The sequence below is a fragment of the Oncorhynchus clarkii genome, chromosome 6 (genome assembly GCF_045791955.1).
Source record: "Oncorhynchus clarkii lewisi isolate Uvic-CL-2024 chromosome 6, UVic_Ocla_1.0, whole genome shotgun sequence".
NCBI classification, from domain to species: Eukaryota; Metazoa; Chordata; class Actinopteri; order Salmoniformes; family Salmonidae; genus Oncorhynchus; species Oncorhynchus clarkii.
In genome coordinates this window covers 56,158,850-56,174,996 of record NC_092152.1, presented here as the reverse complement: position 1 = coordinate 56,174,996, position 16,147 = coordinate 56,158,850, and the positions used below count along the sequence as shown (strand labels likewise).

Sequence of the window (16,147 nt, the reverse complement as noted above, 5' to 3'; positions counted from 1 at the left end):
AATGTCTTTTAATTAATGTGATTGTTAGGTTACCAGAGTTTTTTGTGATACTGATGGACTATTTCTCCCCTCCACAGAGAGCCAAACCCCGAAGGAGGAGAGGAGTACTTTTAACCTTGAGGGGCGGAGCTGCCAAAAACACAGGCTCTCCAGACTCCTTACCCATGTGGATGTGTAGTGACACTACGGCGCCCCCTAGTGTGCCATCCCCAACCCACCTCTCCCTGCACTCCCTGACCTCCTGCAGTAGCTCCCTGGCCTTCCTGTTCCATCCCATTCCCTGAAGTCCCACCTGATATAGAGGATGAAGAGGGTATGTGAAGAAGATAGAAATGACGGGCAACTCCAATCAAAGCTTCACAGGAACTTTTCATCTCTGACTGCTGTGTTTGACTGGAGGCAGAAGCAGGGAGTGAGAGGGGTTGGAATTGAGTAACTTTTGGATAGGAGGGTGAGGGGGATAGGGATGTGGGGTGGTGGTGTGGGGGCGGGGGGGTATTTATAATTCCAGTTGTTCTGTTATAGAAATTCCCTCTCCTACTTCACAATTGGTCATGCAAATATTTGAATACATACATTCCAAAGAATGTCCTCTTTTACCTTTCGCTTAAAGCGCTTAAAATGCACTCTATTGCCTCATGCTAGAATTATACATCTTTCAAAGGCATTTATTTTGTACATTTTACCACATTTTGTCCCATAATGTTTAAGCTTGTGTGTGCATTGCACTTTTTTTCCCCTTCAGGTCGACATTGCAAGCTAATGGGTATAAGTGCCTTCAAACTCTTTCAGTTTTTGTATTCTCACGCCGTCCACATGGGGTTGTTCATTTTATTATTTGACTCTTTATGCAAACTAAATCATATGTAATATATACGTATTATAGGCATCAAAAAATAGCATATTTATTTTATGCAAAAAAATATTGTGAACTTTTCTTTTTATGAATATCAATTATGACGTCATGTTTACATGATCTTGTTGTCTTAACTGTTACACAGTTTGTCTGTTTTTGTATTTATTTCTGTATCAAGAAAGTTTTGTATATATTGAAAAAAAACATGAACAGGGACAATCAGTGTAAATGCATACCAAGGGTGTACAATACTTCCTCACTGGAGCAAAGCCTTCTCTAGTCCAAAAGACTCAAAACTGCCCATCTTTACAAAAATAGTCAAAACACCACCACGAGAATACATTTTCTCCACAAAAAAAATGAATGAATATCATCATTATGCCAAAAGTCCATTCAGCCCTAATGTCATTGTCAATGTGAAAATAGAGTATATTTTAAATTGAATATCAAAGTTCAGAATCCACTGGGGGTAAAATAAAAAAATTAAAAAGAATTGCATCACGATTTACAGTAGTGCCCAGAAAAACTGTTCACTCTAAAGAACACTGTTCTGTTGATAATGCTTCTTAAAAACAGTCACTCCAGCAGCAAAATAATACAAAAAGCTTTTCATGCAGCGTTTTTGTTGTGAAGAACCTTGTTACATTGAATAGAATATATTCTGGTGTTCCCTCCTCTTCCTGCTGTGTTGTTTCAGGGCGAGAGAGGGAGAGAGAGATTGTGTAAGGAGTGAGTGGGGCGGCCCCACTGACGCTAAATGAGATTGCGTAATGCTAGGCAGGAGGGTTTGAGTAGACAGCCCAGGCTCTGTGGAGGAGGCATGGAGGATCTGGGTCAGCCAGTGGCCTTGGAGTCTTAGCTTAACGTCCAGTCTGTTGCTCTTCATAGATTTCACTTGCTTATTCACAACTGTGGCTTGTCTGTGTATGATCAGGGGAGGCCAGACTCACAATCCTTCCATGTAATTAATATGTATTTTACTCTAACATGTCATTAGATTTGCATTATTCATTTTCTGTCAAATGGTTTGTAAAATCACTACCTACCCTATTAATCAGAGCCATATCATTTCTAAGTCGGTTTTGTTTCCTAGTTGTCACCTGTCTTATATCTTAGTGCACATTACCTGACAAATGTAGAGTTGGTTAACTGAGTACACTGATAATGTGTGTATATTGAAAATGTAGATTGCTTCCTGTCAAGATACTGTTTGTCTATGTTTGTCCTTTCGTTTGATTAATAGATGTGTAACTAAGGTTCAACCAGATGCTCAGGAAGCTGTCCAGCCCTCACACACTTGCCTTCTATAAACATACCTTTTACTGATCAAATGGTTGCTTAGTTGTCCCAACCCACCCCAGCCCCCTCTATCCTACCTGCTACGCCATCTTTAGGTTGTCTTAAAGCAGGACCTGTTATAAATGACTGCTACTCTATATTCTATAATCTGTCCAATGTGCTGATCTTGAACAGGCTCTCTGATGACTGTGTCCACACTAAACCATTGGGATCATGCATAACACAGTAAATCAAGTCAGACTGAGTTATCTGGTTGAACCAGGGTCAATCTTTTGTAATTAGTCCCCCAAATGTGTGGTAGAAACCTGCTTCAGAACCTGTGTGAGGGGTTTTACAAGGCTATTATAATTCAAAGTGAAATGATGCAAATCTTACCAAACATTCCATGTGTTTGTTGGTGTTCGTAATGTGTGCCCTTTTGTACATAAGACAAAGTGAATGCTTTTGCTGTAAATAAGGGGATGTATTTTTGTATTTGAAATGTATTTTGGTATTCACCTGGCGCCTTTGGGAAGGAACTGGCCAGTTGCTGACCTTTCACACTGTGGCTGTACAAGTAAATTGCATGTGTTTCTGGGTAAGCCACAGGAGCCTTTCTGTATTGCCTTTCTGTATCAGTCTCTTTTAATAGTAAGTAGAGTTAGTATCAAGCAAAATATAAAAAATTGCATCAGCATAACACTGTCTCCTTCGTTAATGTGTCTCTGTGCCCTGATATCATTGAGAAATGCATTCGGTGCAATCATTTGCATTCATTGCAATCTAGTTTTGGTGCCTAGTGGTTGTTATATCATTGGGAAGTGCAGGCAAGCTCTATTCTCAGTATCGCCACGAGAGGTCGGACTTTGTTAATCCATCCATTTTGGCTAACCTGATTCTAACCCCGTCATCACTCAAAAAGTAGACCACTCTTTGCTTTTCTTAACTGAACCATAAAACACTAGCACACAAGCCCTTACCCAAGTGGCTGTCTCCCACTGTATTATATCAGAACCTAGCATAGGTGTTTGTTTAGTATCAATGTAGAAATATGAATAGAAAACCAGGTCACTTCCTCCCTGGAAACATAATCACAGCTCTAAAACACATGAGAGCTTGGAACAAACCACTACATCCAGAGGTGGCGAGCCAGTTCAATCACAAGTATTCACTGCCAATCCAGTGGCAGAATATCACGTACATGTGATAGTAACCTAAATGTTTATATACCCCCTTCAAATAAAGTGCGGGTGTAATTTCGGGACCACGGTACAGTATTGTGCATAGGACGGCTCGAAACTGCCCATTTGCCGTAGATAGCACACACATTTTTTTTGTTGCTACATTTTTGATTTCATAAACACATCGCTTCCACCGAGTAGGAAACAGAATGTCCTCTTTCCCCCTTGTTTACCACCTATATATCAACTACATGTCAGTGTAATAACTCACTCTTTGGATTAGAAAAGGGGGAAAGGGCTTTGTCCCAATAGCATTTACCAGGCAGCTTTATGTAATCCTCGTACAGTCCTTGCCTTAATCTCTGTATAAAAGGCAGGAGAAGGGTTTTTGCATCCTCATGTTGAGGTGTTGCTCTCCCGTGTGAATCTTAATATAGCTGTTTGTTTTGCACATGTAAAAAAGCCTCCTATGCCTGCTATATGACAGTGATGCACTTAGATTGATCCGTTTTCTCTGCGCATTGGCTCTGTTTTACGAAGAAGAATATTTCATGTATTCTCTGTTAGCATGAAAGTATGCAACAGCTTTGTCCCGCGATGGGGTATTTGATTCAGGACTCAAGACTGGGCTGCCATGGCAAAGAGCAGACAATTATAAAGACTGGAAATCCCGCGCTGTCTGTTTCTCACTCATTGTGACCCTAGGGAGCGGTTGTAGGTGATGAGAGTTCCTAGTCCTCGCATTTCCATGGAAATGTCAATTCACAGTCTAACCTAGTTACCTCTTCTTCATCCAGCACAAACCACCTGAGGACACTTCTCACCACAGTACAATACAATGATTCTTTGTAAAAAAATAAGTAAAACCAGACTCTCTAGATTGAATATGCACTGTATAGTATGAATGATGGAGATTGTGGAAATTGTGGAGTGCATTCTTTGGACTGGACTAGCAGTGACACACTGAATAAATAAATGTTCAGCTTCACTCCAGCTCCCAATATATCACAAACCGAGGTAAGTAGTAGAGATTATTCCACTATCTTCGCATGCTGAAGAGTCTCTCGATAAACACTTTTCTCATATAGCTAAAACCTAATGTCTTGTCTAAATAAATTAAAACAGCGTTTGATCTGCTCCATTACATTTCCCACATTTCCAAGGAAGTCGATTCAAACTGTCACTAAATCGACTGTCACTAGTCATTTACATGCCCCAAATGCATATACAGTATAATTCATTTTTCTATTTATTTGTATTTAGTCTGTTATTTCAGTCAGGGCTCTATACAGAGGTGTGGCTCCCTCCTATTGACTTTGGGCGGTGGAGCAACTGTTTCATCCAAACTGCAATGTAAATTAACTGTACGCATATGCATTCCTGATTACATATGTTTATGTATATGTTTATGTATATGTTTGGAGCGTTACATTGTCTATGGCAGGTACATGATACTTTATATACATGCATATTATTTATATATTTTTTATTTAACCTTTATTTAACTAGGCAAGTCAGTTAAGAACAAATTCTTATTTACAATGACAGCCTACCCCCGGCCAAACCCTAACCCGGATGACGCTGGGCCAATTGTGCGTCGCCCTATGGGACTCCCAATCACGGCCGGTTGTGATACAGCCTGGAATTTAACCAGGGTCTGTAGTGACGCCTCTAGCACTGAGATGCAGTGCCTTAGACCGCTGCGCCACTCGGGAGCCCAATGCAACAGAATAGAAAGCACAGCATGTTGTATCCAAGTTATAACATACACTTTGTCTGGAACCCACCGTGGGAAATTAAGAGATTAAAGGACGTACATTGGTGTAGTGTTTTCCACATACATACATACCTAACATGATATCTGCTTTAGTTCACTGTGATAATAGGACACGGGTGGTGCTCTCAGATGCCAACCATTAGCCAGTGTCTGGGTCAGCCCCCAGAAGATCACACAGTGAATTTAGAGTAATTCCCTTTTAACATCCCCCTATCCTACATAAGATCCTTAGCTGTAGTAATCGACCGCATCCTAGCGCCCCATAAACTGACCGTATCGAAAAAATACCCGGATCCATATAGCTGTGCTCCGCGCCGCATGGATTGTGGGTATTAGACCAAAGTTATCTGTTCCTGTCCACATTCAACTGTCCCCTTTTGATAAACTAAAACATGCTCTTGCCTACTTGTAAGTCATATTTTAACTCCCTGTTTAGGACAAATGGTCGGCATTTCCAACAATCATTCAGGCATATTTCATCTTGTGGCTGCGATGGTCTGACTCACTGGGTAACACCAGGTCACACAGTGTATAACAAGAGCCCAGGAGAGGTCAGACATTGAGAGGTCAGACATTGAGAGGTCAGACATTGAGAGGTCAGACATTGAGAGGTCAGACATTGAGAGGTCAGACATTGAGAGGTCAGACATTGATTGCCCCAGTTCCAGTGTAACCATTTCCATAACCATCGTCGTTGTACTAATCATTCAAATAGTTCTAAATTGCAGTGGGTCCAACAACTAATTAGGCCCATACACATAGTCTACCTATAACAAAATGCTCAAAATAACCCAATCAACTGCAAATGATCTCATGGCACTGTTTTGGTGTAGTTTTCCTTTGGGATCATTTGCGCAGGACAGCTTCCTGTTTCCTAAGGAATTGCATTAACCAGCTCAACCAGTTTTACAGCCCTTTGTAAGGACGATTTGATAAATGGCTTAAAGTAGGTTATATTGTGTGTAGCGTGCCGTGGTGGACTAACATAAGGTTACACAGGTTAATCATCACTCAGGCCTTTTCAAAGTATTGTTTGAGTTAGGCCACCACAGTGACGTAGTCTTCCTAATAAAAAAGCCAACGGCCAACTGTGAACAATGCAATGGATCAATGTGGTAACATACCCAATTGAAGAAGAGTAGCCTATAGGCCTAATTGCATGTTTGGTTCACTGGAAAATAGAAAGTAGGTTGGAACAATTCCGGTTTAACCTCCAATATTTTATTTGATTGGAAGTGTTTTTATTTTCTCAGAAAGAGTTTACAGAGATGCCGCCCGACGCCCGTGAATGCAGAAGTTAGGGGAGAGACCAGTGTGTTGTGAACAACCTAAGCATGAGCAACAATAGTGGAATCGGAGGTTTGCCTTCTAAGTCCCCCATTGAAACTGATGCAAACTGATACAAAATATTTAAATCATGCCACAATTGTACTACATAATGCTAAGCAAGGTTGGAATGTTGTTACTTCAATTTAACGAAACACAATCATTCATTAATTTGACACCAAAAAAGTACAAATCTGTTGAAATCGCACTGAGGATGTAAAGACTCCAGGATTTCCTGGATGCAAAAAAGTTTGACCAATTACAGTTTATGTGACAAAACAAGCATAGAAAATGTAGAGAATCTTGTACCATCTAAACTGCAGTTAAATATATTTTCAATAGCTAAAAATATTGTATTTCAGCTGTTTGAAGCTGGTGTACAAAACTGAAAGTAAAAGCTGGAAGCATAGAAATAGAGCACATAGAACAGATCTACAGCTTCTTAGACTTGCTTTCAATGAGAATGGCAGATCTACCTACACACAGTTCTATGTGAATTTGGTCATGTCCATTATGAAAAAAAGATTGCAGTCAGAGTGCACTATAACTGTAGTATGCTGCAAAAACTAACACAGTTTTTTTACTGCAGTAATTTTTGCAGTGTAACTGCAGTTACAGTGCTGTATAACTGCAGTTCAGCTGCAGTACACTGCAGTTACTCTGCAAAAATAGGCGGGGTTTACGATTTTGTGGCTGTGGTAACTAGCGACGACCCTGTAAACCTACAGGATTTCCTTCTTCGCGTGAATACTGGCGACTACAACCATATTCTGCCTAACAAAGTCAGTATCTGTAGGCATATTTGTCACATTACAAGACGAGTCATAGTTTTGCTTTGGACTTCCAGTGTTGGAAACAAGCTACTTTTTTTTTTTTTTTAGGTTGCGGCGCTCCAGAGTTACTACACAGCACGGTGTCGATGGCTGAGGCACCGGATACCGGGGACCGTATAACCCGTATCGTACATAGCTCTACGGATTCACCCACGGCGATACTGGTGCCACCAACCTTAGAAGAACTGGCTGAGGAGGAGGACGTTTTCCTGACCGAAATGGTATCACCTTGTCCAGTCTTCAAGACGGGAGATTGTCCAGGAAAAGTGTCAACCCGGTTGGAAGGTGCGGGGGCATTGACAGCGGATACCTGTTTCCACACTATTAGGAAGCAGGTATCATACAGGTAGTACATTTTGCATTTATCCCACTTCCTATCCCAAACCCGCACGATATTTCATATAACTACTTCAACTGGCTACCCAAATGTCTGAAGTTTTCTCAATTGCAACTTGGGAAAGTAAACATCACCTGCAGCCGTCACTATCTCACCTGCTAATGCACCCCTTAGTGTGGCAGCTACTGTAGCCTATTTGTAGGCAAGACAACATGTGGGCTGACAATCATGTGAGCTGACACTCCATTTCAATATGGTTCTTCATCAACTAGATAGGCCTACATTAAAGTTATCATTAGGCTACATTATCCACTATAGCATCTTATAGCAAAAGCAATATCACATCTGTCATTTACCCTGATGGGTATCATTCTTACTAAAAGCACCTGCTGATGTCCTATGGAGTATAGTAAATACATGCTCATTCATGTCATGAATGGGGATATCAAGAAACATACTTCTGTGTCCTCCTCATCATAACATAGACCTCACCCCATTAATTGCTGAGCTTTTGGATTAGATACACTATCCTGTTTATTAGAATCTGGGCTATTTTAGCTGGTTTGTAGTATTGTCAATTTGTCTGGCTGCCCGCAGGCTATTGACTGTTTCCTGACCCTGTATGTTGCAACTCAGTGTGCTGTGCAAGTGAAGGACATGACAGAGCAAGCAACTTGTCTTTGGTCATGAGGCAGTGATTCACAGAATGACCTTTGACCATGACCCCTTACACATGACCCTTGGACATGTTTTTATTAAACATTCACACAGACATTACTACCACACTCTGTTACATTTGTACATGTTAGGCATTTAGCATACACTATTTTCCAGAGCAATTTATAGTTAGTGCATTCATCTTAAAATAGCTAGGTGGGACAACCACATATCTCAGTCATCTTAAGTACATTTTTCCTCAATAAAGTAGCTATCAGCAAAGTCAGTGCTAGAAGGGGGGGATTTGAGGGACTCTTTTTCTGTGCAGGCTGTGTAGAGTGATGCGACTCTGGTCCCTGGGTGTTGGTTATTGAGAGTCTGTCACTGCCAGCGGATGCTGTGATGTGTTTGTGGCTCTTATGTAACGGAAGGAGAGCAGCAAGGGATCAGGAGTTTTTTTTTCTCCCATTATAAGTAAGAGGCACTTACAAAAGGGGCTTAGTGAGCAGAGCCCTGGGCTGGCTGCATCCACTGGCTGACTGGCTGGTCCATAGAGGCCTGATGATGCTGGATGGTTAAGGCTGGCCTGGCAATGAGTGAGGCTGAGGCCATGTCAGTCTGGCTACATAAACACAGATCAGCCATCGCTTTCCTCGGTGTCTGTGACTAAGAGCGTCAATATAGCGACTCAAACAACAAGGCCTGCGGTAGTGATCTCATGTGTGATTCAGATGTTATCAGATTCAGACAGCAACTGCAGTAGGGGGACAATGATGACAGTTAAGGAGATAAGTTATTGCGGAATGTTTTGTGCATCCATTCTAAGAAATTATGTGCCCCCCTCAGTCTCCCGTCAGGATCGAGTATTCACCAAAGCTGTTGTATAATTGCATAGTAATGATAACTACCTTTTTGTTTTGTTTTTGATTAAATTAGTATTGTAGATTTTGTGAAAAGCTGAAATTTGTGATGAATTTGTTTTGAATCTGTACTCCAGCACTTTGGATTTGAAATGACGCAAAGACTATGAGGTTAACGTGCAGACTGTCAGCTTTAATTTGAGGGTATTTTCATCCATATTTGGTGAACCGTTTAGAAATCACAGCACTTTTTGTACATAGTCCCCCCCCCCCCCCCCCCCCCCCAAACCAATTTTAGGGGACCAAAAGTATTGGGAGAAATTCACTTGTGTATTAAAGTAGTTCAAAGTTAAGTATTTGGTCCCATATTCATATCACTCAATGATTACATCAAGCTTGAGACTACACATTTGTTAGATGCTTTTGCTGTTTGTTTTGGTTGTGTTTCAGATCATTTTGTGCCCAATAGAAATGAATGGTAAATAATGTGTTGTTTGATTTTGTAGTCACTTTTATTGTAAATAAGAATAGAATATGTTTCTACATTAATGTGGATGCTACCATGATTACGGATGAGTAATGAGAAAGTTAGACGCACAAATATCAAACCCCCAAGACATGCTAACTTCTCACCATTAAAATAACAGTGGAGTTTAGCATTTTTGGGTGGGTATGATATTCTAAATCAAATCAAATACAATTTTATTTGCCACTTGCGCCGAATAGTGAAATGCTTACTTGCCAATCCCTTATCCAAAAATGCAGTTCAAGAAATAGAGTTAAGAAAATATTTACTAAATAAACTAAAGTAAAAAATAAAAAGTAACACAATAAAATGGCATAACAATAACGAGTCAATGTGCGGGGGTACAGGTTAGTTGAGATAGTTTATACATTTGTATGTCTGTAATTTTCTTTCACATGAGCTTACTGTATTGCTCAACCTAAGGTGAATGATTTGTCATTAGGTCTGTCCTATTGTTATACTATGTAACTAAGGGAAAAGCTTTCAATGCTGTCCAGATGGTGTTTCAGATTTATAACAGGGTTTGGAACCAGTTCAGGGAACAGATCTGAAAACCAGAAAATACATTTTTTTAGAGGAACAGAATCAGAACTGAGAATGAAGTGATCTATACTGTTCCGGAACAGAACCGTGATTTTTAAAAGCATGGAAACTGGTTAATAATGCTCTTTTATGTTCCTGGCATTTTTTCCCAGTCCCACAAAAAAAAACACAACAAAGCGCCTATGCAAAGTCCTCACTCTGTTACTCAGAATCATATTCTAGTGTCTACCTGCCAGCTGAAAATATTTTCCAGTGCGTGTGTAAGCTATATACCTGCCCATTCCACTCCGAAGCATAGGCTACTGTAGCTTACTGATGGTACAAGTGGGATTCAGAAATTAGAGAGATTTTTAGAGAAGAATGGATTAACTTATTTTAATGCAAGTTATCACGTTTTACAGTAGATTTATTAACTACTTATTTTGCTGGTCGGAACAGTGGAATGGAACAAATAAAAAATTATGGTTCTGTTCAGAACGAAACGATTGGAAAATAATCTCAGTTCCAACCCCTGATTTATAGTAACGGTCCTGGTCATTTGGACCGCCAGGCATTCCGCTGTCTGACTACTGAATTGTTTTAGTTTGTTATTTGAAGCAGGCTCACAGACTCAGACAGGTGCATGCTCTTCTATCCAGCAGATTAAAACGGTGGGAAATCGAAAAGTTATCAAATGAACACATTAACAAATGGCAGCAAATTTGAAGTCCCAAGTTTTCTCACAATCTTTATACTAGGATGAATTAGTCCTAGTTTTTAGGCCACCAGACAAATGGAAAGAAACCCATTTCATCTAAATGGGATTAACCTGGTAAATACATGGTGCCATGCAGTGTAAGTAAGGGTAAAGGATAACTGAGAGGTTACAGGTTCATCCCTTCAATTTGAAACTAAATAGAGGGAACCTGTGGCATACAATATTGTCTGTTGGAGGAGAGCTTTGGTGATCTCTTACTGTTTATGCAAATAAGCTGTGCGGATTGTTTGGGATTTTTTTTTAGGAGAAAAGGGAGCAACAGATTAAGGTAGAGATTTCTAATTCCATTTCCTCGCAGAATGTTGTCTCTGGTGTTCAGGATAAGGTTGATCTTATCCTGTGCTTTAGCTCAGATCACCAACACATCAAACCTGTTCCACAAGTGGGTTGTAACTCTACATCTGATGTAAAATGTGCTTTATGCCGTACCAAAATATTATACCTGTTGCACCAGCTGTTCTATGAGCTACGCCTGCTATTGTCTTCTTTCATGATATGCACAGACAGTAATATAAATCTATATTTTCAAAAGGATGTGAGTTTCGTGTTCATATATCACAACCTCTGCAGGCTTTTTCGAGTTGCCTGTGCGTGAGTCAATAGCAAAATAATACGCTTGACTTATGCTACATTATAGCATGCCAAATGTGTCTGATTTAGATATTAACAAACTCATAGATGAGCTGCCACCTCCCACTAATTTGCCCAGCCAGAGATCAAATAACCAAATACCCTGACGGGGATTCAGTGAAACAAAATTGCATTATTTGATTGTCAGAAGTTCCTTGATTTCTGATAATCAATCAATGTGATTTTGTTTCAGTGAATCTCTGGCAGGAGATAGCCTAGGCTACTACGCGAGAGGAGCAAAATAATCCACCTGTTATGCTAGGCTACATAACATGCTAGCAAAATGTTCTGATGACACTGCTAGACGAGCAAACTAGACGAAAGATTATCATCATGACCACTCACCTCAATTTGGCTAATGTTTTACCAGCCTAATTGTAACCAAATATCAAAACAAAAAATTTGACATTGATTGATTTATCAAGATGTCCCCACCCTTGTCTCAAAGCAGAGCGATAACGCTGTCCCAATCATAACGGGGCTGAAATGATAGTTGACTACACACGGATATTGCTTTAAACTTTTTAAAACGGTTGGATGACTTTGGGAGTTTCAATAAGCAGCAATATGATAAATGCCTGCAATGGCATTAGTCTACTTTGTTTTCATCATTCTGTGACATTCATTCCCACAATAATTATTGATAGATCCACCCAGTTGTGGCTCAGAAAACATGCATCAGATGGTGGGTTTTGCGAAAGTGATGGGGCGTCCCTCGCAAAGTTTTTAGAGCTGCCACGAGGAAGGTAACAGCCTAGTAATGGGCACTGCCTAGCAACCATAATAATGAAGCATCCAGTCTCGCGCACGTGCATTGCCTACGCCGGTCTTCAATCGACTAAGCTTATTTTTCTTTGGTACAACAGGTATAAATTCTCATCCCGTAGCTACGCCCGACCTAACGTTTAAGACCAACTTTTTTTTTTACACCCAACTGGTGCAACCGGCCCTGCGGATGATTCAGGGATGAAAACCGATGCGATTTGTTTAATCAATGAGACCTATGATATATTGCATTCTGTGGAGACCTACATAGATGATACGCGTCCAATACCGGACCAGATCCATCCTTACTGAAATGAGCCAGCACCAGCTTGCCTCCCTCCGTAAAGCCTGCACGACGACGTGTACCACACGTCCTATTGAAATGCATAATGACATTAAAGCCACCAGGCCTCTCAGAAAAAATGGATAATACCCTTTGTACTCCTTTCCTGAGTCTTTGCATGTTATAAAGATGAAGGAAATTGTCATCCCTGTCATTGACATTGGGACACTCAGTGTTGACACAAAATCTAATTTGAAAGGCTGTACTGACACTGAACAAACAGACAAGGCTAATTTCAGCTCATTTGAGGTCCTCTGTCTCTGGGTCATTCGCCTGCCTATAAGGTAGGTCCTTACGGCTCTGTTGACACTCTCTGGTTAAGGTTGTTTGTGGTTTGATGGAGGGAGATGCAGGGCTACAGCCCCTCTAATGAAGGGAACAAACTGTCCCGTCTGGACTCCCCATCGACCCCTGACACTAATGGATGCTGATCGTAAACCCTCCTCTCCAGAGAGTTACTTGTAATTACCCGCATTTTAAATCAAATCAAATGTATTTATAAAGCCCTTGTTACATCAGCTGATATCTCAAAGTGCTGTACAGAAACCCAGCCTTAAACCCCCAAACGGCAAGCAATGCAGGTGTAGATTTAGCAAATGACTTGTGATTTATTATGCTGCACACCATTACTAACATGGAACATTTCTATTTGAACAACAAAATAATGTCGGACAAATAGGTGTGGGCTAGACAGAGGTACGTATGTCACGTATCTCTGACCACGCCAGGTTTTTGTACTCTGACCATGACTCTCTCACAACTCAATGCACAACACTGAAAGGCTCCGGTGGCCTATTTTACTCTGCCAGGGCTCTGAATTGTCTGATTCTACAAAAGACTGCCCTGTCTGTGGGTGTCATTTATTCTTTCTCACAGTCAAGTAATCTGGTTTTCCAGGAAGTGTCTGCAGCCATAAAGGACCAGTTAACACTGTAATAATATTTAAGTATTTTCCTCTCTACAGAGGTTAAACAGGCCATTCATTGTCTGTTCAAGCTCAAAATCAATACCTGCTCTATGGCAGTGTTTCCCAACCCTGGTCCTCGAGCACCCCCAACAGTACACAGTTTCGTTGTAGCTCTTGACAAATACCTCATTCAACTCATTGAGGGCTTGATGATTAGTTGACAAGCGGAATCAGGTATGCTTGTCCAGGGTTGGGAAACACTGCTCTGTGGAAACAAAAGTTATTAGTGAACATTGGGGAGCAGCTGGTATGTAACTCTCAACCTCATGATGAATGACTCAACTCAGGCCAGAGCTTTGTTTGCTGTGGACTAGATAGGTTGGTGTGTGAGAGTATTCAGGACAGCCGCTCACAGACTTTACCTCATCAATGATATTTTAAATAATGCTTTATTATGTGTGGTTTAAAATGTCGGGCGGTTAACTTTGTATGTTTTTGTTTTGAATTCACTGACATATGAAGTCAAGGAGAGCAATGCTATGTGAAAATGAACACTCCACACAATTTGTTTAGATCTACCTCTTCTTCAGCAATCCTACCTGGATCTGGTGAATCCAATATCCCTTCTATTGCAATATCTCTTCCCATGGTCAAGTTTGCAAATAAAATACTGCAGTTTCAAATGCAATCAAGAACATTGGGAAACGGCAGCACTCCAAAAAGCTTTTACAAAACAGACAGAACGACGTCACCTCATTTCAACTTTTTTTTATTTTTGTCCGGGTGTAGACTCCTGCCTTTCCCCAGTTATGCCTTCATCAGATGCGTAATGGTTGCTCTGGTGAAGCCATGACTGCCGAAAACGCGTTAGACTGCCTGGCCAAAGATGAAATGAGGTGACATCGTTTTCTCTCTTTCTTTAAAAATGTTTTTTGCGGAGTGCCTCCGTTGTACACAGAAACACGCACATAGAAACACACACGCAGAAACACGCACACAGAAACACACACGCAGAAACACGCACACAGAAACACACACGCAGAAACACGCACACAGAAACAAACACGCAGAAACACGCACACAGAAACACACACGCAGAAACACGCACACAGAAACACACACGCAGAAACACGCACACAGAAACAAACACGCACACGCAAACAAACTAACATAAGAAAGAAAAAGAAAAAAGAGTGGATTCCTACAATTGAAAAGGAAATGACAGCTGACAATGAAAGGATGTCCGGTTGTAATGACGCGCCTAAGCAATCAATGCACCTTGCAATCAAATCAAATTGCATCTGTCATATGCGCCTGATACAACAAGTGCAGACTTTACTGTGAAATGCTTACGTACGAGCCCTTCACCAACAATGCAGAGTAAGAAAGTGGCTAAATTAAAAAAGGAAATAGTAACACAATAAAATAACAATAACCAGGCTATATACAAGCAGTATCAGTACCGAGTCAATGTGCGGGGGGGTATGAGGGGGTACGAGGTAGAGGTAAATTATATTAAATGTACATGTAGGTAGGGTTAAAAGTGACTAGGAAATCAGGATAGATAATAAACAGAGTAGCAGCAGCATATGTGAAGAGGGTGAAAGTGTGTCTGGGTGAGAATTTGACAGGGTGCAAATAACGACGAGCAGAGGAAGAGACTGAGCAACTCAATTTGGACTCACTGACTGGCCTCTCATTTCCTGTGTTAACAGTGAGATATGTCTGAGCTGTAACTCCAGCTGAGTTGCAACTCAGCTTCCTCAGGAAGAGAAATGGAGACTGAGAAATATCGAGGCAAAAGAAGACTAGAAGACTAAATGTATATGGACCACCAAAGTAGGCACTACCAATGGGCTTCAGAGTGATATAAGGCTCACCAGAAGATAATGGTTGTGGGCGTTCGTTAATTGAGACAAACTGGTCTGCCAATGTGGCCTTCCATTTCCTTCTTGCAGCCTCTGCACCTTTCCATAGCTGCTAAGAGAGCATTTTGTTTTTCGGAGTGCTGCCCTCTCCAACGCTTTACTGTTGAACAAAAAGGTGATGTGATGTTCAACACGGTTTATTTGGAATGTAAATAATGTGTGGGGGAAGTGTAGCGCTTCTCCATGGGGAATCAACATTCAAATGAACAAGAAAAATGTGATAGAGGGAGAGAGTGTGTTCTCTGATCATGCGGATTATGTTAAATGTTGTTATTGATGTAACCTGGCAAATGATAACTGACCTTTGACTGTTGGCACATCTCTGGCTGAAATTCGGCTCTGAATGTAGATGTAGTCTAGCAGCATTCAGTGCAGTACATCGCATCTAGTGCAGCAGTTATTCTATAGGTCTAGCTATGATAATGGCGCCGGAGGAGATGGCTGCCATTTTACGGTCCCCTAACCAATTGTGCTATTGTGTGGGTTTTTGTCGAGTTATTTGTAACTTATTTTGTACATAATGTTTCTGCCACCGTCTCTTATGACCGAAAAGAGCTTCTAGATATCAGGACAGCGATTACTCACCCCGTACTGGAGGAATACTTTCTTTAACGAGTTGGACAAAAACGATTTACTGACTCCA

At 40.9% G+C, this 16,147-nt stretch overlaps 2 protein-coding genes across 4 annotated transcripts in view; both read left to right on the top strand.

Moving 5' to 3' along the window:
- LOC139411321 (cyclic AMP-responsive element-binding protein 3-like protein 1) overlaps positions 1-2,834 on the top strand; it is a 28,454-nt gene extending 25,620 nt beyond the window's left edge. The window contains exon 12 of one of the 2 annotated variants that reach the window (XM_071157542.1): positions 78-2,834. In XM_071157542.1, coding sequence (XP_071013643.1) covers positions 78-114 — 37 coding nt within the window. In that variant the 3' untranslated portion in view covers positions 115-2,834. The remainder of the gene's footprint in view (positions 1-77) is intronic. The other variant, XM_071157543.1, reaches the window with a different exon arrangement.
- A 4,276-nt stretch (positions 2,835-7,110) lies between these two features.
- The window catches only part of LOC139411319 (diacylglycerol kinase zeta-like), a 118,297-nt gene continuing 109,260 nt past the window's right edge, over positions 7,111-16,147 (top strand). Inside the window, exons 1-2 of one of the 2 annotated variants that reach the window (XM_071157540.1) lie at positions 7,111-7,200; positions 7,300-7,597. In XM_071157540.1, coding sequence (XP_071013641.1) covers positions 7,338-7,597 — 260 coding nt within the window. In that variant the 5' untranslated portion in view covers positions 7,111-7,200; positions 7,300-7,337. Of the gene's footprint in view, positions 7,598-16,147 lie in introns of both variants that reach the window. The other variant, XM_071157537.1, reaches the window with a different exon arrangement.